Source organism: Sturnus vulgaris, chromosome 1 (genome assembly GCF_052056855.1).
Source record: "Sturnus vulgaris isolate bStuVul1 chromosome 1, bStuVul1.hap1, whole genome shotgun sequence".
Lineage (NCBI taxonomy): Eukaryota > Metazoa > Chordata > Aves > Passeriformes > Sturnidae > Sturnus > Sturnus vulgaris.
In genome coordinates this window covers 27,344,136-27,366,547 of record NC_142243.1, presented here as the reverse complement: position 1 = coordinate 27,366,547, position 22,412 = coordinate 27,344,136, and the positions used below count along the sequence as shown (strand labels likewise).

Below are 22,412 nucleotides of genomic sequence, written 5' to 3'. Positions count from 1 at the left end.
GACTGAAATGTCAATATTAACAAATCCCTTGGGTCAGTCAAGCGATTTTATTAACAGTGTGATGTATGACAGTCTTACAGTTGCCTTTTGTTTTAGTGACCAACCACTGACATAAAATAGGTAACATGGGGATAGGGACATCTGTTATATGAGATAAACAAAAGTTTATGGCATTATGTTGAATGCCATTTTCCTGCTTTAACTCAGAGGAGAGGTGAAGGATATGGCAAGTGAATGTCTTTATTCCAAAACTCTGTACATGCTGTTGCTGGCATTTCCAGGTCTGTGCCTTCTGGGGGTTTCTTTGCAGGAAAGTCTTGTGTGTCTTTTCATTTTATCTCTGAATTGTTGTTGGGGGGAGGGAAGACTATCTCACTGTACTGCCAGTGCTGGATAATTCTTGATAAGCTGCAAAATGGTTTGCTTTTCCACAGTGGGAGACAACACTTCATTACGATTTGGTAAAGTTTAACCTTTTGTAAACCATTTTCTAGTTACAAATAGGTTAGAGTTGCATTCCTCCACTGCCCAGTAATGCTAAAACCCCGTATTACAGTATTCTACCAATCTGGGATTACAGTGCTGTACTTCTTTCCACAAGCCACAGACTTTCCCTGGGTAGAATATGAAGAATTTATCATTCATTTTGCGCTCTCTTGACTGAGGAGACTGAGTCAGTCTCTGATGTTTTAATAAACTACTAAAACCCATACAGAAATTTTAAGGAAGTTGATTAAAAAGTTTGAAGAATAAAACATGGTAATACTTATGCTGCAGGTTGGTGGCTTATTCCCCTAGAATATTGTCCATGATGCATCAGTATGTGTAAGCATCTACTCAAATGTGTCTCTGCTTTTAGTGCATATACACATTGATGAGCCATATGCAATATCTTTTCCTTAAATTCTTTGTTACCTACTTGAAAGCAATATATGGAGCTGATAATCTGCTGACAGAAAATCTGTTTATTGACCTAGTATGGGAAAATCTCTGCTAGTATAAATCATGCTTTGTCCTTATCTTCCAGCCAAAAAAAGGCTATGGTGAGGGTGAAAGAGGTTGTAATGAGAATACCTTGATCTTTTCTAATTCTCTCAATTAGGTTCTACTGCATACTTACATTCTGACATGGCACAAGGAGAGGTTTCCTGAAGCACAGAATGAATGGGCTCTATGTCTATCTGTTCAGGAAACATTCCTCACCCTCAAAGGGAAAAATATCTGATGGTATTCACATACTTCTCCCCCATTTCTTTCTAACATACTGTAGATGTTCAACCATCATCCTTTGAGAAGGTTTTAAGCATGTCGAGTTATATTCCCGGTTCTGCAGATGTCCCAAAGAGATTTATTTCTACAGAAATGGTCAGTAGCAGCATGCCACCAGCCTCCACAGCAAAAACGTTCACTGCCTGGATGACACCTGATTCTCAGAGAAGTGCTTCTCTACAACCTGTGGTTACTGGAAACATTGCTCATGCTCTAGGCACTATCAGTGGTCACCTTGCTGACGTGGACAACAGTTCTTTGGTACATGCTGTAAAGGCTGCATCTTCAAGGAGCCATGCTGCATCACCTGAGAAGAAAACAAGGGCACAAGTTGAGGCCTTCAGCTATTTTGAGGGCAGCAGGACGACTTCCCCTAGCAGCAGAGCACATATAAGCAAAGGACATTCTTTGCCAAGCAAAGCATTCAAAGGTGGAAATGCTCAGAGAGTTCTGCACCTATTAGCTAAGCATAAAGCAAGTCATTTACCTTTTACCCTTGAGGAAGTCACTGTCCCACCAAAAATGCTTCCTGAAGAATTGAGTGAAACAGTGTTTCCTAAAGCAGTGACCTGTTCTGATTTACCCTGTTTTCCTGGCGTACCCTGTGAACCAAGTCAGGATGGAAGTGTCAGGTGCGGTCGTTGCCCTTACGGTTATTATGGAGATGGCTTCACTTGCAGAGGTATTACAAATGATAGCACTTAAATGCTTTGAAGAAAAGAATCTTGAGATGTCTTTATAACTTGCAAGTATATTGTTACTGTATTATCAGTAGAAAGTGTGGTGTATTGAATTTTCTCATTTTCGTTATTAATATTGGCATAGCTTACGGGCTTTTAGTTGTATGGATGCACTTAAAAATACTTTCCTGGTGCATCTTTGACTCCACATTTATGAGCAGTGACATAATGGATTCTCTGTGATCAGTTCACTACATTAGACAAGACACAATGTGCTGAAATGCCACTTTCATTTTCCTTATTCCTTTATTTGTTTTCTTCATTGCCTTTCAGCAAGATGTAGACAACCCTGTGGCAAAAATATGGAGTGTGTGGCACCCAATATTTGTAAATGCAAGCCTGGTTATGCTGGTTATAACTGTCAGGCTGGTGAGTATGGCATGTTAATTTTGCCTGTGGTAGCTCATATGCACAAATTAATCATTTGCAGAGTGCTGTTTTTTTTCTTTTTTTTACAGCTCTATGCAGACCTGATTGCAAAAACCATGGGAAGTGCATTAAGCCGAATGTCTGTGAGTGTTTACCTGGATACAGTGGCTCTACCTGTGAGGAAGGTAAATGTAGCAGTTTTTGCTTTTAAATCCATAACTCCCCAAAGGATGCTGTGAACAACTCCCATGACTGTTTGTTCTGACAGTATCAAGGTTCCTTCATTTGACTATCACTTTAACAGAACTGTTGAGTTACATTTTGGTATATGTCCTGATTTTCTTGATATACACTATAAATGTTCCTTATGATTGGATGTTCCTAAAATTATCTTTCACATTAAGTAGAGCAGTTCACCAGTGAATGTAGTTGCCTCTAAGCTTAACACTCCTGAAGAGTGGGAAGCACTGTCTGGAAATTGAGTCAGCTTGCTTTTCTTCAGGGCGACCACCACTGTTGGGACTCTGTACTACTGAAGTGAAGTTGTTCTTGTTACTTACATGCAATGCCTTTTGACAAGAGTATCTCCTTATTTTATTTTCAATTTTTTGCTCACTGACAGTTACTAACATTTCATTTTTTTATAATGCATAACCAGTCCATGCATCTTTCTAGAGGTGATTTCTTGAACATAATTCTATATCTGCAGCACATTGTAAACCACCGTGTCAAAATGGAGGCACATGCTTGGCCAGAAATCTCTGCACCTGCCCATATGGTTTTGTGGGACCAAGATGTGATACAAGTAAGCAAAAGAGAGTAAGAGAAAAATACATGGCATTTTTCCTGTTCTTCAGGAGCAAGAGAGAAAATTTTGGTTTAAGCTTTTTACGCCTTCTGTGCAATGCTAGCAAATGACATAATACCTGTGCCTCTTTGAAGGTTCCCATACTTGGGCTTTTTGAACATCGGGTAATATTTGCACATAACTGTGAAAACATAATGCACTATAAAAGCTGAAAATAATTTATATTTTGTGATTCACAAACATGGAAAAATTGAGTACATTTTGTATTTGATACCTTTAGAAAACCACACAGATGTTTCATATGTCCTGACAGCCTTTTTACTTCTATCAGCTCAGATTGATTAGATACTGGGGTAAATTACGAAGCTGGTGTCAGTGAATGGTGTGTCAGAAAGACTGGGTTACAGGAAAATTAAATTCAGAACCACATTATGGTGTCTTTTTTCCTTTTACCTGCCCTGAAAATTGAAAAATTTGCTGTGGTCATAGATGAAAGATTGGAATTACTTTGCCTCACATAAATTGTCTATTACATATCAAATCATACATGCTGCAATTTGGAAACTCCAAATTTTGGGTTGGTTTTATATGGGTAATTAGTATCTTCCAGAGAATCCAAATGCAGACATGCTGTTTATACATTGCTCACCTGAATGTACCATTGCATTATTGACCCTGAATTCAGAAAATCCGTTGTCTCTTCCTCAAATCCCACGACTTTTGATTTTCAGTTTTTCTTGTTCGAATTTGAATTTTGACCAAAAAAAACGCTGCTCTTTGTGAAGGAGTACTAAAGAGAATGAGATGTTTTCCTGAAGAAGTGATTCATGGTTTTCCCCAGCCATGATATTTAAATGTCTTTGCTTGTTCTTGTGCGCCTGCAGCTGTACTTGCATCACGTAGCACAGTCCATTTGTCTCTTAACATTTCTCATTTGGTTTAGATTTTTTATTTAAACTTCTACATTTTAAACACTAAATATAATCAGACTGCAGATATTTGCGTGGAAAGACATTTTATTTACCTTTGTCATCTGTGCTTGCTATTATGGATTCAATACTAGATTACTCTGTTTAGCGATTTCTCTTCAGCTAGGAATTGTATGCTACTTCCAATGTTAATTTTTGGGGAAGAACTGAAAACCTGATCAAGAATAATTTGTAATGTTTCTCTTTCTTGTCCTCCCACCCCCTGTCTCCTCCCCTGCCTTCTCATGCTTTTGCCCACCTTCTTGGATGGTAGTGGTTTGCAACAGACACTGTGAAAATGGTGGTGAATGTCTCACTCCAGACATCTGCCAGTGTAAACCTGGCTGGTATGGACCTACCTGCAGCACAGGTAACACCCCTGCAACTTCCATGTTCCTGGGAGAGCGTCCATAGGACCTCCCATTGTTTGAAATTTGGAACTGCAGGGCTCAGGTGCAGCAATGGGCAGCTGCTCTCTGCTGCAGAGTCCCCACACTCCCCTGAGTCTTTGCAGGTTAGTTTTGCTGCCAGCAGCACCTCTGGGAAGTCTTATGCTGATCCTTTAATTTGGGGTAAAGATTCTATGGGAATGACATTACCTGCAGTTATCTTAAGTGTTTAATTCCTGTTCTTGAAACAGACACACATATTTTATAGACTTACTTGCATGTTGAGCTTCCTACTCTTCCTGACCCTATTTCTGCAGCAATGTGTAACCCTGTGTGTCTCAATGGTGGTTCCTGTACTAAGCCAGATGTTTGCCTGTGTCCACCTGGATTCTTTGGTGCTCACTGTCAGAATGGTAATATTTTATTTTTTTCTTCTCCCCACTCCTTAGTTGCCATTATGAGAAAATCTATGAGAAAACATTAAGACACAAAATAAATAATCAAGTCATGTACCTGAGAAGTGGTGTAAAACAGAGATTACATTATTTTTTAGATTTCACATCTGACTCAACAGCTGTCCAAGGAGAGTGAAGACTTAAAATTGGTCTTGTATTCCTCTCAACATTTAAGCAGTTTTCATCCAGTTCCATTGTATGCTATGTGTAGTCTGGTTACTTTTGTACACATAGAGTTGGCAACCTTGACTCCTTTTTATCTGATTTTGTCTTTACTATTGATTTTTACACCAAACCACATCAATATGAATTTTACAAGGTAGGCCTGATAGTGCTGAATGTTCATACAAGCTTAGTGTTGCACTCTTGTTTTCCAAAAGTATTTCACTAAGTCGAAATGCAAATGGCAGCCTTTTCCTCCTGTTTGTATCTTTTAGCCGTCTGCAGCCCTCCTTGTAAGAACGGTGGTCATTGCATGAGAAATAATGTCTGTACTTGTCCTGATGGGTACACAGGCAGAAGGTGTGAAAAAAGTAAGCCAGTGTTAAAATCTTCCTGTGATCCAAAAATAACCCATAAATTATTCTGTAATCAGTTCAATGTCTTAAACAGCAGATGTTTCTGATTTTAAGGTGTCTGTGAGCCAAGATGTATGAATGGAGGAAGATGTGTAGGCCCAAACATTTGCTCTTGTCCTTCAGGATGGAGAGGAAAAAGATGTAACACTCGTAAGTACCTTGTAGTTACCAGGTGAACCATACCTTAAAAGTAATACGAGACTTAGGGCAATTCTGCCCACACAAGTAATACAAAGGTAGTGCCAAAGAACCTAAGAATGTATAAACATTGAAAAAACAGTTGTCTATAACTTGGCAGCAAAAATTAGGATGGGAGAATTAATACCATGCTTTTAGTTCTTAGGCTAAATCATGGGACCGAAATATCTGTGAAATTCTTGTATAGCAAATATTATGTGTTTCTTTGTGGATTCTTGTCTAAATAAAAACATCTGCATTTCTGTAAAGAGATGAGTCAAAAAAGTGAAAGAAATCCAATTTGTGCTGTAGGACATAAAATCAGATATAATAGAAAAAGTTCAGTGAAAGTTTGGAAAATTCTGGAAACAGTTGGACATGATATGAAAAAATGATGCAGTAGACACAAGTTTTTTTTAGGACAGGTAGAAATAGGACTGTGATGGTTGCACATCTTTGGGTCACGTTGTATCTTAATAAAGATATTGATGGTGCAAAGATAAATTATGCCAGCATGGATAAAAGCACAGTCTGCAGGAAAATCAGCATAAGGATGAGCAAAGTGTTAGTGTCTGTCAGAGTACCCACCCGAGGCTTGAGAACTGATAGAGGCAATGAGCTCATTATTGGCATGGAGGAAAAATAAATTTCCCTGTGCTACTTTCTGTAATTATTGGAAAGAGGTTGTTTTTTGAAAAAAAAAAAGTTACCAGTATTTAGAGGGGTGAGATATTCTTGGACACTGCGGAAGAGAGATTTGATTATCAAATAGTCAGCTACAAATGAACGGAAATAGTAATGGGTTAGATCATGGCTCAGTAAGCAGGGACAAATGTGCAGACAAATGGATCATAGAAAATAACTTTGGATCTGATACACTTGAGTTGATTCATTGGGTGTTCAGTTGAATGACAGACAAAAGATCTCTTGCCAAGGTGTGTGCTTTAGAAAGGTAAATTTGGAAAAAATATAGCTCTTTAATGGTGCTCTCTTAATTCAGTATTTCAGGCTTTTGTAGCAATCTCTGACACAGCAGAACCTCTGAATGTGGGTTTTGGTTATAGGGCTTTTTGTTTCTAGTTGCCTCTCTTCTTTAGTATCCTGTTGGTCTTAGACACATATTTGAGTGAAGCTGATGTTACTCTTGTGTATGAAAAGCACTCCACCTCTTGTGCGAATCCTGAAATCTGAATCCTGAAATCTGAATAATAACTCAATGTAAACACTTGGGATGTAACTTTGTGATGATGTTTGTGCAGCAATCTGTCTTCAGGAATGTAAGAATGGTGGGGAGTGTATTGGACCAAGCACCTGTCATTGTCCTCCACAGTGGGAAGGAATCCAGTGTCAAACACGTAAGAATGATGCAACCTGAAACCTCTTGTTTCTGTACAGTTCAGAACGCTTCAGGCATGCACAGTGCAGATAAATCCTCCTGTACCTTGGATGTAGTTCATCCACATCTGTGTCAAAGGCAGGATAAAGAGCAGAGATTGCTCTGCCCCTTCTGAAGGCTCCCAGAATCAGATGGCACTCTGGGACCATGGCAGTATGTGTTGGTTTGTTCCAGTGCTATGTGCTGCTGCACAAGCCTTGAGAGGCCATTGTGATAGCTTGAAATAGCAAGATGTGCTAAAAAACACCTTACTCATGTTCTTTACTCAGTCTCATTCATGCCCTCAGCATGTTCTCACATTAAATCTGCATCAAAGCAAAAAGGGGATGGGATAGACACAAGAACACTCTTGGCTCCAGGTGACCTTTAAGTCTCTTTACATTGAAGATTGTTACCCTGTGAAAATACCTTCCAAGGTCTTGGTTCCTGTAACAAACAGAATAAGTATCTAGAGATAGCATCCACTTTTCCTTCACCACGATGTGTCCATGAATAAAGCCTCATATGTACCTCTCTTGTTTTAGCTGTGTGCTACCAGAAGTGTCTGTTTGGAGGGAAATGTGTATTGCCCAATGTGTGCTCTTGTCGTCCAGGTTATACTGGAGTCCTCTGTGGGAAGAAAATTCAGGTAAATGTAGAACCAAGACACCATCACAGTGGTGATTAGTGATTTGGGAGTTAATTAGCTAGTCCACCCATGTCCAGTGAAGCAGCATGATACACACCAAATGTGTATTTTTTCTGATTTCTTCCTTTCACTCTGCAGGGAGGGAAAATTAATGGAATTCCTAAGAGCTTTCCCAGTAATTTTTAGATTCTAATACTTACAGAATTGTTCTCAGCACCAGATGTAAACTTCCTTTGTCTCAAATTAAGCTGATTGTCTCTTGTCATGCAGTGAATTGATAACGAATTGATAACCATCCTCTTCACAACAACCACTATTTTTTTTCCAGCATCTGGCCTCGTTTTAGGGAAGAGTGTCCTACTGATGACTTTCTTAGCTTGCAGCAAGTCAAGCCCTGATCTTTTCCCAGCTAACTGCACTGCCAGTCAGTTCATCACGTGTAACTTGGGAATAATTTTACTTTTTTTGTATCAGAGGGAATGATGACCATTTCTCTGGTTTGTCATGCAATTTTCTGTTGAATTCCCTTGCTTGAGTGCTGATGCTCACTCACTGAAGTAATTTAATTAAACATTTTGCTACAACTAACTGTTTTGTGATGTCTGAAGTAAAAACATTCTGCTCTTCTTGCATCATCTCTGGGGTTTCTCTTCTTTTAATTTCAGTGTGTTTAGACACATTTGTGGTGCCAGCAGAATTGAGAGATGAGGTAGATGTGTTTCAGAAATTGAAACAAAGAAATGCTCATATTTTGAAAGTATGAAACTATACATCCTATATCAATAAGACTGTAATGTTTGTAGTATGGGTTTCTAAAATGTGACCCAAAAGGGAGAAATAATTTTGATTTAAAGATTTTCATAAATATGTCTTGTATAGAGTTAGTCTATTTTTAGTCTAGAAAATACATCTAATTGTTGGTCAGTCAGACAGTACTGTATCATACATTGATCAAAATGGCACATTTTTTTAATGAAACAAAACTGTCAGTACAAGTTTATGTTGTGATTTTGTATGTCAGACAAGAAGAGATTCATTAAAATTGTTTCATAAACTTTATCGTAAAAAATGGGTTGCCTCATTAAAGTCTGGTTTTAATATTTGTTTTCTCTCTCCAAGGTACAAAGACAACATGGTTGAAGATGTGTGGCAATTCAATTGCAATGCTGCATGGATGTATGAGACTTGAAAATAGCAAAGGGGTGAAGGCAATTACAGAGTTCATTTAAATGGAAGGAATATTCAGAAGCCTTATTTTAAAAGATTTATGTTAATCACAAATGTTGGTGAGCTTCAAAACAACAATCATGTAGTCATTAAAACATATGTATATTCCTGTAATTTTTTGCTACCTCATGTAGAAACCTGACAGCCTCTGATGTCTTCATTGAATTCCCAGATCTGATGACTGAGCCCAAAATTCTGCAGTTTATTCATGTAGTCAACTGGACTATGAAATTTCTGTTGAGGGAACAAGACTATAGCAGCTGCTGGGTGACTCTAGTAAGAAGGCAGCAGTTCTGTACTTGTGAATGGCTCCTCCTGTTTACAAACACTGCTTACATACATATTATTTGGCTGCAGATAGAAGAAAAAGCAGAACTGTGTTTTCTTGTTTTGTATTTACATCATTCTTCTAATGACAAGCCAGTAGCAAGGAAGGAGGGGAAACCAGAAGTGAGGCTGGGCTACTAATGAAGGCAAGGCCTCCTGTCCTGTTAACAGTCAGGCAGATGCAGAACGACTCTGATTTATCTATGACAAGCCTTTGCAGCCAGAAGCCAGATCCCAACTTTTCTGTTTTGACTTCATTACTTTACAGTCACAAATTTGAAGAGCCAGCTACTGAATTATTCCTGTGTCTGTAAGACTTTTATGCTCCTGTCTTGAGATGGCAGTCAGTAATATGAGGAAATTTTGTTCCCAAGACTCTTACAGAAATTTTACAATGCCTTCAGTAATGCTGAATCCTAAAATAGGAACTAATAAGAGGAGAAATTTGTTGTACATCCTGCCATCCATACTCATCATGTCAGAAAGTATTTGTAAAGACTTTGCAGAGGATTTTTTTTCCCATTGCCAATTGCTCCGATGAAGTGTTAGCACCTACCAGCTGCCAGGTAATTTTTGAAAAAATAAAATTACAGTTTTTCTGAAGTTTCCTACAGAGGACTGCTTTCTTCTCCTAGAGCTGTGAAAGACATTTCAGTTCCTGCCATAAAGTAATAGACACAAACATCCCATTAGCTAAGCCATTGAAGTTTATTGCTTTGGGTTTTTTAAGCTGAAAATAAACATCATGACTTCTTGTTTTCCTGAGCAATATTCAGTTTATATATCCTAATTTTGAACAGGAAGAAAATAGAGGTAATTTTGCCATTTACTTCCATTCTGGGATGCTGATTATCAAATCATAGCTGTTAGCAGCTCTGTGCCTAGATTTCTCATCACCTTTTGACAATCTTCTTTAGTCATCTTGCGAAGTAAGCTGGCATTTTCAGAGCTTAGCATCATTCCAGAATGATACCACGGATTTCCAAGTGCCTGACTGGTATATTTTAAAAATGTCCAATTTCCCACTTGCATTTTAAATTTCAGTGTTTCCATAGTTTCTTTCAATCAAGCACCCATGTGGCGATAGCCTGATGATCTGGAACCATTACATTATTTAAAACCTACTCATCTTGAACCATTTCCTTTCCCACATCTCACAAAGATGTGAATGAACAGTCTGACTAGCTCTTGGAACTGTTTTGGATGCACAAGATACTGAAAACGTTATCAGAGTATAAACACACCAATATCACAATCTCTTATTGTAATCACTGCTGTTCTGTGTGTCAGTTACAGAGGTGCTGTGCAAAAAAGAAAGATAACATCTTCCTGGCGCACTGCTAATAATACTTCGGTTAATGAGTTTGTGCAATCCTTCACTCACAAAACTTAATGCATATATGTGCATTTCTAGGATTTCAGGAACAATAAAGAATTTTTAAATTATAACTGTTAGTGTTTGCTGTTAATTTTCAATTGTTTCAAAGGCAGAAACTACTTATTTTACATTTTTGAAATGCAAGCTGTGCGAACAAAAGCACAGCCAGAGTTTTGCTACAGTAGCTAGAAATGCTCTGTGCTAAGCTGTGCTGTTTTTGCTCTTTTCCAGCAAGCACATGGTGCAGAAAAATTATTAGTACATGCAAAATTCCAGACAGCTACTTCAAAACTACCCAGTAATTATGTGATTAGTTGAAACTATTTTGTTACTACATTGTCCATCATACACATGAAGCAGAATTCACCGTAATTAGAAAGCACATGGCAACAATACAGCAAAATTGCTCAGTGTAACAAGATGTGGATTTATACAAAGGGCTTGTGTACAGAGGTTAACAAAACTGCTAAAATTGTAACCTGAAATTAGGCCTAAAAGAGTTAGGGGATGTGGGAGTGGGGAGAAGGGTTGGAGTTGACACAGTTCCACTCTGAAGGAATGAAGGACAACTTGTATCAAACTGAAGATTCTGCAGTGATTCTTACCACATTATGCACAACATTGATATCTTTGTTGAATTTTCTTGCATGATTTCTTTAGACACTAAAGAGTGCTGGAAGGTATCTATGTACATCATCCATTTATTGCCTGGTTGCACTACAGTTGCTCTGCAGGCCAACAGAAATTCTCCCAAGTGCTCATTGATTTTTTTAAAAGATCTTTTAAAATGCAGTACAGTGAATGTTCTCTGAAGGAAGGGCTTGTATCACAGAAGATACCACAGATAGTCATGTTGGCTATGATTTAAAAATAAAACCACAAATAGGCCCTATGGGAAAGGAGCTTTCTTTTTGCAAAAGTTGATCAAATATTTTCATAGCTGAGAAGAGAAAGCAAGTTAATGTTTCCATTTACCAAAGGCAAACTCATGAAGAAACATCAGCACAAGCCCTAAAGTAAATAGGTATAAAAACTGAAGCTACTTGACAAATTGGCTATATCTGCTCCCTTATTTGTCTAAATGGAAAAAAACAAAGTTTAAATTCTCAAAACATAACTTTGGGATAAATGTAGAGGTTAGATACTTTTGCTAATAACTAAAGTTGTTTATGCCGTTTCTGTCATTTAAAGGTGTCACATGCTGGTATCAGGTCATTTTACCCAGCTTCTGCCCATAGCTCAGTTTAGCTAGCAAATGATATTTTACAGCTAAACCAAGTCAATCCATTCTAAGTGCCAGAAGCACTTAGAGCAGAAGAGAAAATACAACTAAAAATGTGCATGTAAGTAAACTAAAAAGAAGAAACACCTCACCTTTCCATGCACATTCTAGAAAGACAGAGTATCAAAAATGCAACCACTGCAATACCCCTAACATTTTTACAGTTGTTTTAGTGAAAACCAGAGTACCTGTATAAGGTATTGCAGTTAGCTCTAATGAATAAGGGAGCTAGCATGTTCTGTGTTGCTTTTCTTGACCTTTGAGCTGCAAGCATGACTTATCTCCCTACAGGAAGACATAGCTATCTCCAAAAATTACATGCTGTAACTGTTCAATCCTCTAGCAAGCAGAAAACAAACAAAAGGCAAGAAATACTGACAGCTCTTTTAGTCTTTTTAGTATGTTTAACTGTGGAAATAATAATTTTGGGGACTGTCAATAATACATTCTAACATTTTTCGACTTTAACTAACTAGAAAAATCACTTTTAAACTCAAAGTTTAATTGAATGACAAGAAGAAATATTTGTACAAATCAAAACAAAAAACAAACCCAGAAAGAACACTGTAGCCAGTAGATGGTGCTACTTTCAAGTAGTATTTCTGAAATATGCCATTGCATTCTGTGTGGCATCAAATTATTGCTTATTTCTAATCATTTCTAACAGGAAACTAAATTAGCATTTGTGTTGGCCTGTTCAGAAGCACCAATTACAGGTCTCTCAATGACTGTTTCTGGTCTCTTGCTCTTGACAATGCCAATATCTCTTCCAGATTCTAGTCACTATTACTTTTGTCCTTATTAGCAGAAGTCAGTCTTTTTGGGAATAATATTGATATATTATGCCTCTTTGTTTTTACATAGTACTGATAATTTATTCTAAATTTTGGGTCTGGTGCAAATAATTTTTTTCCCGTTCATTCCCCTGAAAACAGTGTGTCGCCTAAGGTATTCAACCTAACTCCTGAATTTCTAAACTATGGCATGATGTAGTGGGCTGTCACACAGAATACCATCATCATCATCATCACTATAAAACTTCAGAGCCATTGATGAAATCATCTTGTTTCACACATGACAATCACATTTTCACCAGCAGGTGTGAAATAACCAGTGTATCCCAGCAAAAGCAGCACAAAAAAAGTGCATTTCTCTTATGTTGTGGCCTGTCCCTGCAGGAAATCCTTCACAACATCTTTGCAGCAGGTTTCCTCTGAGCCAAAGGCAGCAGGCTCCAACACAGGCACAGGAGAAAGCTCAACTACGCCCCACAGCAATTGCTCATAACAGGGAAACAGGAGTCTCAGGAACTGAACCTCTGCCTTTCATGCCTCTGCATGCTTGGGCACTCTCTTGTAGAGAAGATTGGTAACTCAGAAGACTCAGTTTTACCTTTGCCTCTTTGCTCAGTGGCTTGTAATCCCAGGAGAAACAGGTCCCTGTAAATCACTGCCCCTGAGAGCTACATGTTCTGGTAGTTAAACACAATTAAAATGTTGTTCCAACGAATGGACTAAAGTAATGCATAGATAAAATTCTCCCACAAAAAAAAAAAAAAAAATTAGAATTCCAGTTTCATCTAGAAGACAATGAAAATGAATCTCTCAAAAAAAAAAAAAAAATAGAAATTGATCTGAGCATCATTCAGAAAGTTGACTGATTCAGTTTGCATGTTTTGGCAAAACTTTCCTCAAGAAGGTTTTCCATTCAGGAAACAGCACAAATAAGACAAGGAACAATGAACATAGGAGACTCAGTCCATTCTGCAGCCCTTTCAAAAGGCTGCAAAACCTAAATGAAGGCAAGCAGGAACATCTCCAGAAGACAAGTGTCAACATCCTGCCAACATGCCATTTGTGACAGGCACGGCTTTTCCTCACTGCTAGTCTGCAGCCTCCCATTATACTGCTCCTGTACCAGCACAGTCTTGAATAGCATAGAATGATCAATGTCTCCAGAAGAAAAATACATTTCCCTGTCTCACTGGGGTAAGGAAAAGAAATAATTGGAAATTGAGAGATGATCAGATAATATGACGGTAGAAGTAGACAAGATAAGAACTCTTAGAGTATCATTACAGATTAAGCTTTTAGAAAGTAACAGCAGAATTGTCTGAACAAGTATTGGCAGGGCAAATATTCTTACTTGTTGGGTTTTTTTAAAATACTGTTCAGCTGATTGAGATCTAGATCAGATTGGAGGGGGAGGGACAGGAAGCAGACATAAAGTGATAACCATGATTTAAATAAGATGCTTTGCAGTTAAGTAATGTTCAAGAAAGAGGCAACTCTGCAAGTTTCCTCTTGCAAATGTTTAATCTTAAATAAGGCAAATTATATTTGAACTAACATTTACTTTTGACGATCTGAATTGAGGACTTTTTCTTTAATGTGCTTTTTAAAAATGTAATTATATAACATGATACATCTAGTCAAAGGGGAGAAAAATCAAAAAGAAGAGCATAGATGTATTCTGAAGTACTTGATTTGAAAAAAAATTTTATTTCAAGGTCAGCTGTATCAACCAAGGCATAATACTTCTGCTTATGAAAGGTAAGAAGAAGAGAAAACATGTGATACACTACACATAGCTGGGTATTTGTAACAACTTTCCTACAATCAGCAATACCTTCCTTTTATATGGAAAAGCATGTACTTAATATAGTGAGGACAAAAAGCTGTCTGAAATCAAGTTACCATGTCCCCCACTGCTGCAGACTTCCTCTCTGTATAGCTACATGAAAAAAAATGCAGCTTATCTTGGCTGAAGTTGCTTCATTCCTTCCTTTTCTTTGTACACTGTGGCCCAGAGTATGGCAGTCGACACCTACACACATTTGGAGCGATGCATTTCCCTCCATGCTGGCAGGGCAGTTTACATACAGCTGAAATGAGACACCAGATACACAGCATGTCTTCAGCACAACACAGGATCATTTTTCTTTTTGTCTCACTGCAGTAGCAGAATTGTTCCCTGGTGACTGCACTGGGACAGTATAAATAAAAGCATAATGGAAGAACTGAAAAGCAATGTCTCTCAATTTATGGCATTGTGGCCTTCACCGGAATACAGGCACAGTACATCTAGTCTTATTCATGCTCCGTTTCCCTTTTAAAATACTATAGTTTCTGTTCTTTAATGCACTGGCTTTTTTTGAGATGGAAGCCCCCATAAAAGTGAGAGAACAATAAAAATTCCTGCTGAAACTTATTCAAGCCAATGTTGGATCCACACCCATGAGGAAACAGCCACCTCATCCTAGCAGTATGTCACACACTGCCCTCCTCTTCCCCCACAGGAGCAGAGGAGGGCTGAGTGGGCACAGCTTCAGCTGTCCCTTGCTGCACACCTGTTCACCTGACGAGCCAGGGGCTGCAATATTTTTATGAGCATGTAGACCCAAAGAAGTCAAACTTGATGCAGATCTAGTTTGGGAACAGTGATTATTTCGACATCAAGAACATAAACATTTCTGCCATAACTGCAGCTGCAGGGACATAAGCATTCTACAAGCTCTCTGCAGCTCCAACACTTGGCTTTTAATATCACCTTCTATCTGAATACTCTGATGAATATAAAGGATAAGCATTTTGATGGTCAATGGGAATATCAAAATATTACTTGCTAATGTTTGCTTGACCATATATATTGTAGACGAACTAACACTATCTGATTTAGTGCCACAGCCATGTGAAAATATCAGATTCAGAGGACTTAATCCTGAGACCCTGCATCCACAATATCCAGTTCAAAACCAGTGTTTGCATGAGGGTTTTTCAGTCTCCCAGAGAGCAAACAAAAAACCTTTCCTTATATAGTCTCAGGATTATTGCCTTTAGCATCAGGGAAGTGCTGTTACAAGCGTATAAGGCCCAAGAAGCGTAGATTTAAGATTTATAATCACCTGCTTTTGTGAAACAGAGTTTTTGAAAATAGAACTGGTTGTTCAGCAAGTGTCAGTACTAATCCTGATTACAGGCAGCTTTCAGAGTTCTAAGAACACATGGAGTTGATTCTATCAACTTATCCTCAAAGTGAGAAGCAAGTTTCAAATTTACATGTCTATAAAATTTAATGAAGCTTCTAACCCACACCAGTAGCAATAGTACTTATGTAATTTTCATTTCCTTATACTGGAGTCTCAGTTTACAGACAATATTATTTCAGAAACACTAACAAAATACACTAAGTAATAAATTCGGTGACAACCAAAATCTGAATCTCTTCCAAAGTGGAAAAGTTCTGTGTTTCTGACCAAATTGAACAGCCATCTGCTCCCTATGCATATTTGTAAGAGCCCCAGTATTTGGAAGCAACTCTCAGTTACTATTCTAAGATACTTTCCCTGGAAGCTTTGTTCGGCCCTGAAGACTTGAACACTTTGATTGGTAAATCAAACAAGCAGAGGAAAGGATAAGTAAAAAATGTCAGAAGTCATTTACCTAAGTGACATGCTCTACCGACCCATCCAGCTGGACAGCTACAAATCCCAGGAGCCACACAAGCTCCATTATTCCGACAACCTTGAGGACAAATTGCTACAAGAAAAAGAATGGGTAAGCCAGCAGGATTTATAAAACTGATGTAAAAGAATCCTGACAGAATGAAAGATTCAGGATGATACAAGTCAAAATGGCAAAACACATTTTCTTCTAGGCCAGATATTCAACTGGTAAAACTCCAAAAGCATTTCTAGGACCATGGAAATGGAAAAAAAAATAGGTACTGAGTTACGAATCTTGGTTTAAATGTGAACAATTGTACACCTTAATCCAAAACATTTTCACACTATTTTATCTGTGTAAGTACCCATAATGTAGGGCACTCATTTCTGTAGTAATGCAATGACATTTCCATACTTATTAGCCCCTTAATACTTTTAAAATGTTTTTGTTAGTGCAGTTTTAGAGCTAATATAAATATTTGCATGAATGTAGACACACACCTTCTTGGCATCTTGATCCTGTCCAGCCAGAAGCACAAAGGCACTTCACGACTCCATTGACAGAGACACATTCCCCACCATTCTGACAGCCTCCTTCACAGCTTACTGTGGAAGACAGCATACACCAGGTATTTCAGAAGCAGCATAGGACTTCAAATAATTGTCTTTAAACAGCTCATTTGGCATCAACTACTTGTTTTATCACATCTGGAAAAACTAAAATTTCAACCGTTCAGAGCAAGGCACTGCTCTACTTTTCTCCAGTAACACCGCTGTTCATCAGCTACATCACAGGAACTACTAATATGGATATTAGCATCAAACCTGCCAAACCACAGCTGGTAAGCCAATAACCTGTGGTTAAGGATTCACATAGCTCCTTACCTGACAGGACCTACATGTAAAAAGAGGAAGAAGAGAAGAGGATATCACTTTGACAAATGAAACTGTGACTATAGTCAAGTTAAGCAGTGCCTTCCCAAAGGCCAAATACTTGAGGTAGCCTGCTCACTTCAGAATTGTTCTACACATCAAAGCCCTGAAGGCCTCATTAATGAAACATTATTTATGCCAGACATATGAGTTACTGTGGAGAGCACAATCACTGTTCTGTACAATCAAAATGCTTCCTTTCACAAGTATGAATGTATATTATATACCACCTTCACTGTATTGAAGAGAAACAACTATCCTTCATTATAAAGATGGACAGTTTGGATGTCTGCTTGATAATTTGTAGATAAAATATCCAAATCTCTTGTTCAACCACAAGTATTAAGCACAATTTCAGCTAACAGATTTTGGCACGAATACTGAAGATGCAAGTACATGCAAGTCAAATCCAGCACAGCTGGAAAAGTTCTTCAGTGTTTGTTTGCATATTACTTTGTTGCACAAAGTTAATATATTTAATATTGATTGTATTTGAATCATCACAGTGACAGAGAAGGACTGGATGAAACCAAACATTACTCCAGTCTTCTAGAAGGGCAAGAAAGACCCAGGGAATCACAGGCTGGTCTGCCTCACCTCAGCCCCTGGTGAGGTAATACAAGAACTGACTCTGGAAATCATTTCCAGCCACATTAAGGACAAGAAAATCATCAGCAGGTCTTCACAGTGAGGGTGACCAAATGCTCACACAGTACAGATTGCCCTGGGAATTGTGGAGTGTCTGTCCTTGGAGCTATTCAAAAGCCATGAAGACATGGCCATCAACAGCTGGCTCTAGGCAGCCCTGCTTGAGCAGGGAGCTTGGAAATCATGACCTCTAGAGGTCCCTTCCAGCCTCGCCTAGTCTGAGATTTTGTGAGATTCTATAGTAGCACATTGCCCCACACCAGAAGGTTGTACATGTTTGTACAGGGTTTTCTTGGATTGCCTTTTCCAATATATGCATGTATTCAATAGGCTTTACAAAACCATAAAAATTGGTCTTTGCCACTCTGTCATCTCCCATTACCTCTCAACAATACATTGCCACATATAATCCTCAGTCACTGGCCCTCAATGTTACCATCTTGCAGATACTACTTAAAAATTTCAACCACTTAATGCAGAAATATGTATCTACACAAGCCATCTCAATAAATTATTTAGAAAGAATCTGTTATAGAGTTAAATGGAATATTTATGTAGCACATAAAAAGGATATTTTCCAAGGCAAAAAATTTGCTCAGATTCTCACAAAACATTCCAGTATGTGCAGTCCCTCCCATCTTCCTGCAATCATGCAGATCCTCTAGGCCATGCATGTCTTGATAGCAAGGTCAGAGATTTACAGAATTAAGGTCATTATTTCAAAGTGCATTAGATCCAGGACTTTAGGCATCCTAAATTATTTTAGTCTGTTTTCAAACTTCTTGTCTTTCCAAGCTGCCCTCCTCCTTGGGTCTTACCTTTATGACAGTATCTACCCCCATACCCAGGTGGACATCTGCATTTTCCAGGTCGGAGGCACTCTCCCCCATTTTTGCATTTTGGATAACATGTAGCTGAAAGACAGACAACAAAGAAAGGCTGGATAAATATTGGTGAAACTTATTAAAGTTACTACTTAAATACATAAGAAATTTGCACATCTTCATATTTTCATCAGTTTGTCTTCATATTTTCTGATATATCTGCCATGTCATCTTATATAAGATCAAATCCTTTCCCTGCAAAGAGAGCACTCCACCATAGTAAGCTTTTAAGCACTCAAAACTAAGGAATGTTTTGGACCTGGACAGAACAGACAGAAGAAAGACCCATATTAAAGAGGAACACAGCTGCCAAAAAAAGCTTTTGATAACTGAAGTGGAGAAATAACAGGTAAGAAAATAGGTGATAAGAAAAATGATTCAGTAAAAAGATGTTGCAACTTGAGAGGCATCATGGGATACTTAAGATGAAATATCAGTCTTTTTATTCATTACTGGATTCTTACATTCCTCTTTGGAAAAACTACATGCTCTATTCCTTATATCTCTTCTCTAAAAAGTCTCCAGAAGTAAGTTTCCCCACACTCTTTTTTTCTGTTTTTTTGCTTCAGCTGGCTTTTCAGAAACCTTTCTGAAATGTACAGTGTTTTTTAGCAATAATGCAAGATAAACGTAACTTTTCTCATAACTCTAATCATCTGTTGGGATAAAACCATCTATGATCATCACAAATACTGCAACTTTTTCATTGCTGACAGCTTGGACGGGTTTGATAAGGTACAAATAAAAATCTTAATTTTGCAAAATTCTGGGTAAATCCAATCTGATTGCAAATAAATTACCTATCACAGACTCTTTGTGAGTCATAATAATCCCTAAGTCAGCCCTGCTGTCTGAGAAAACATTTGTTTATTCACACATAGCTTTTAGAAACTCATCTGTTTCAGGGAGTCTCATCTGAGTTAGCTGCTGGTGTGAGATGAGCTCTCTACTTATTCTTTGACCGGATGGCTGAAAAGTATGAAAGAGATGAACAATGGGTAACACCATCCTGGTCTTGTCCTCATATATTTATTGCACTCTCAAGAAACCCAATTGAAGAATAGATGACTTTAGTACCTGCAGAATGAATATGAGCAGGCAAAGAATGGACAGAGACGTATGGAAAAAACAGCCAGTGCTCAGCTCTCTGTAACTTTTATCAGATGGTCTCATTTCTTTAGAAGTGCCATACAAGAGCTCCCAATTTAAGAAAAATTCTGTTTCTGTGTTATTTCACACAGTGTTCAGTTCATTTTCCTTGACAGAACAAGGGACAAAACTTCATTTATCCAATTTTTTTTCTACATTATGAGCACATGGATTCAGTCATTTCTTTAACAATTCCAGACATTTCACCTCACTAGTTCAAGAACTGATCTGGCTTTCCACCAATATTTCACCTCTTCCCTAAACCCCAAAATGTCTAGGAACCAACAGTTCCTACAACATAGTTCATATAGCATAGCTGTTAATCTCCACTACACAGCACATTAGCTATAGATCATTTGTCACCACCTGCTAGCCTCTGCCTCAAAATGAAACAATACTCCATGAACGATTAAAGTGCTGAACGAAATTTTCAGCATCTAATTTCAGGGTTAAAAAAAAAATCCCACATTTTAAATGAAGGACATTGAAAATTAGAACAAATATTGTACAATTTTATCACCTCTTCACATAGACAGCATGCAAAGCAAAGGAACTCCTGACACTGAGTGATTTTTTAGCATTTAATAGCCACAAGCTCTACAGTTAAATTTTAAAGAAAATTAGAAAATTAGATATCAACATGTTACATTGAACAGGGTTTAAACTAAAACTCTTCTTCATGATGTTTTATTTCACATATTAGGTACCATTTTCAAAAATACTTTGTCTCTCCATGGAAACCAACAGGAACAGACTCCACCCTAGCTTTATGCCTCCCACTGTACAGGATGTACAAATGACCCTGTGCATCAGGTAACATCCAGGAAGTAAACCACAGTACTTCTACAAGCACAAGGTATTCTAAATAAAAAGAAATCCAGAAAGTAACCTACTTTCTACACACTCTTTTGGTGTTTTCATTAGTGACTAGTCGTGACTAATTGCAACTAGAGATAATAGTTAAATGTTGCTGTGGCTTAGAATGCTGTCAAGACTCTAGAAGCATTCAAGAACCATCTGGATGCAATCCTATGCATTGCACTCTAGGATGACCCTGCTTGGGCAGGGAGGTTGGAACAGATGACCTCCTGGTCCCTTCCAACCTGACTGACTCTGTGATTCTTTAAATACTTCCAGGGAAGTATTTAAGCATGCAGTTAAAGCAGTAGGAGGAATAAAACACCATAGCCTGTCCTGGGAGTGGCCTCTTACCCAACATCCAAGTGGTAAAAAACTTTCTATGGACCCACGGCCATTTCTGACAGCAGGATTTGCTTACTACCTTGAGGTCTTCCTTCTGGGACTTGGCTGTGCTCCATCAGTTTGCTGTCACTGCCTCACCTTATCAAAGTGTTACAAATTACTCACCACTATTGGGTAGGTCAATCAATAAGGCTATTTATCAATTCGTTGATAAGGAATGGGCAAGCAGTGCTGGGGATGCGAGGAGTCCGCGCTCCGCCAACACGTCCCTCCTATCCCTGGTCACTGCCCCTTTTATTGGCAGTTTCTGGTGGGGCCGTGTCGTGCTCACTGTGCTGGGGTACAAGCCCGAGCAAGCCTGAACATGTTGGCTACCATTGAAGTAGCAGTGGCTACAAGTGCCCACCCGGTCTGGACAAGGCTCGAACATGCTGTCAGGTTACACTCCCAGCAAGCAGGTAACAGTAATGACAAGTCTGTTCATGTTCTCACAAGCCCGCGTTTTCTTTATACATAAAAAGTGGACACAATTCATAATTATAGTGGCAAAATAATAAACAATACGTAAAAACAAAAGCCAACAATTTACAGCAAAGTGATTTAAACAAATATAATGAAAACATTATATTTTCCTTTGTCTCATGTCCATGCTTTACTTTAAGTTCAGCATTCTTGTTTATATTGCTCCTATGGTGTATTTTTCATAATGACACGAATCACTATGTAACATCTCACACTTTTTTGGCTGTACTCCATCAGTTTGCTGTCACTGCCTCACCTTACCAAAGCGCGTCTTAACTCCCTTCCTTCACCTCTCCTTCTTTAGGTCCTCCCCAGCACCTCCCCGCCCGCCTCCCACAGCAGATCCCAGCCCGAGCTCCTCATTCCTTCCCGGAGGGATTACTCGCCGGGGGGCTGGCATGAGAGACAACGAGCGCGGTGTTCGTGCCCATCCCGGCGCATCCCTTCCCGTTACCGTGCTGGCAGCGCTCGCCCTCGTAGCCCTTGGAGCAGAGGCAGGAGCCGTCGGCGAGGCAGAGCCCGCCGTGCCGGCATCGCGGGCTGCAGGCGGCGGCCGTGCCGGGGCACAGCGCGCTCAGACACAGCCCCAGCCCCAGCAGGAGCCGCAGCCCCGCCATGGCCCGGCACGGCAGCCCCGG

The 22,412-nt window shown here is 38.8% G+C and overlaps 2 protein-coding genes across 3 annotated transcripts in view; one reads left to right on the top strand and one right to left on the bottom strand.

Annotated features, from left to right (window-relative positions):
• Nucleotides 1-10,780, top strand: part of VWDE (von Willebrand factor D and EGF domains) — a 37,584-nt gene extending 26,804 nt beyond the window's left edge. The window contains exons 22-32 of the mRNA XM_088160129.1: nucleotides 1,271-1,951; nucleotides 2,283-2,378; nucleotides 2,468-2,563; nucleotides 3,088-3,183; nucleotides 4,429-4,524; nucleotides 4,861-4,956; nucleotides 5,436-5,531; nucleotides 5,631-5,726; nucleotides 7,013-7,108; nucleotides 7,674-7,777; nucleotides 8,897-10,780. Coding sequence (XP_088016255.1) covers nucleotides 1,271-1,951; nucleotides 2,283-2,378; nucleotides 2,468-2,563; nucleotides 3,088-3,183; nucleotides 4,429-4,524; nucleotides 4,861-4,956; nucleotides 5,436-5,531; nucleotides 5,631-5,726; nucleotides 7,013-7,108; nucleotides 7,674-7,777; nucleotides 8,897-8,917 — 1,574 coding nt within the window. The 3' untranslated portion in view covers nucleotides 8,918-10,780. The remainder of the gene's footprint in view (nucleotides 1-1,270; nucleotides 1,952-2,282; nucleotides 2,379-2,467; nucleotides 2,564-3,087; nucleotides 3,184-4,428; nucleotides 4,525-4,860; nucleotides 4,957-5,435; nucleotides 5,532-5,630; nucleotides 5,727-7,012; nucleotides 7,109-7,673; nucleotides 7,778-8,896) is intronic.
• On the bottom strand, nucleotides 29-22,411 carry LOC106854502 (uncharacterized). 2 transcript variants are annotated; one of them, XR_015802704.1, is made up of 6 exons: nucleotides 22,229-22,411; nucleotides 18,835-18,930; nucleotides 16,937-17,041; nucleotides 16,434-16,529; nucleotides 1,757-14,875; nucleotides 29-1,576 (listed from the first exon to the last, which is right to left on the bottom strand). XR_015802704.1 is itself a non-coding variant. In XM_014878480.2 (5 exons), the coding sequence occupies exons 1-5, from the start codon at nucleotides 22,389-22,391 to the stop codon at nucleotides 14,766-14,768; spliced, it is 570 nt and encodes a 189-aa protein (XP_014733966.2). In that variant the 5' UTR covers nucleotides 22,392-22,411; the 3' UTR covers nucleotides 29-14,765. The 2 variants fall into 2 exon arrangements, 1 of the variants encoding a protein (XP_014733966.2); XM_014878480.2 differs by having other exon boundaries at nucleotides 29-14,875.
• Nucleotide 22,412: the final 1 nt, after the last annotated feature.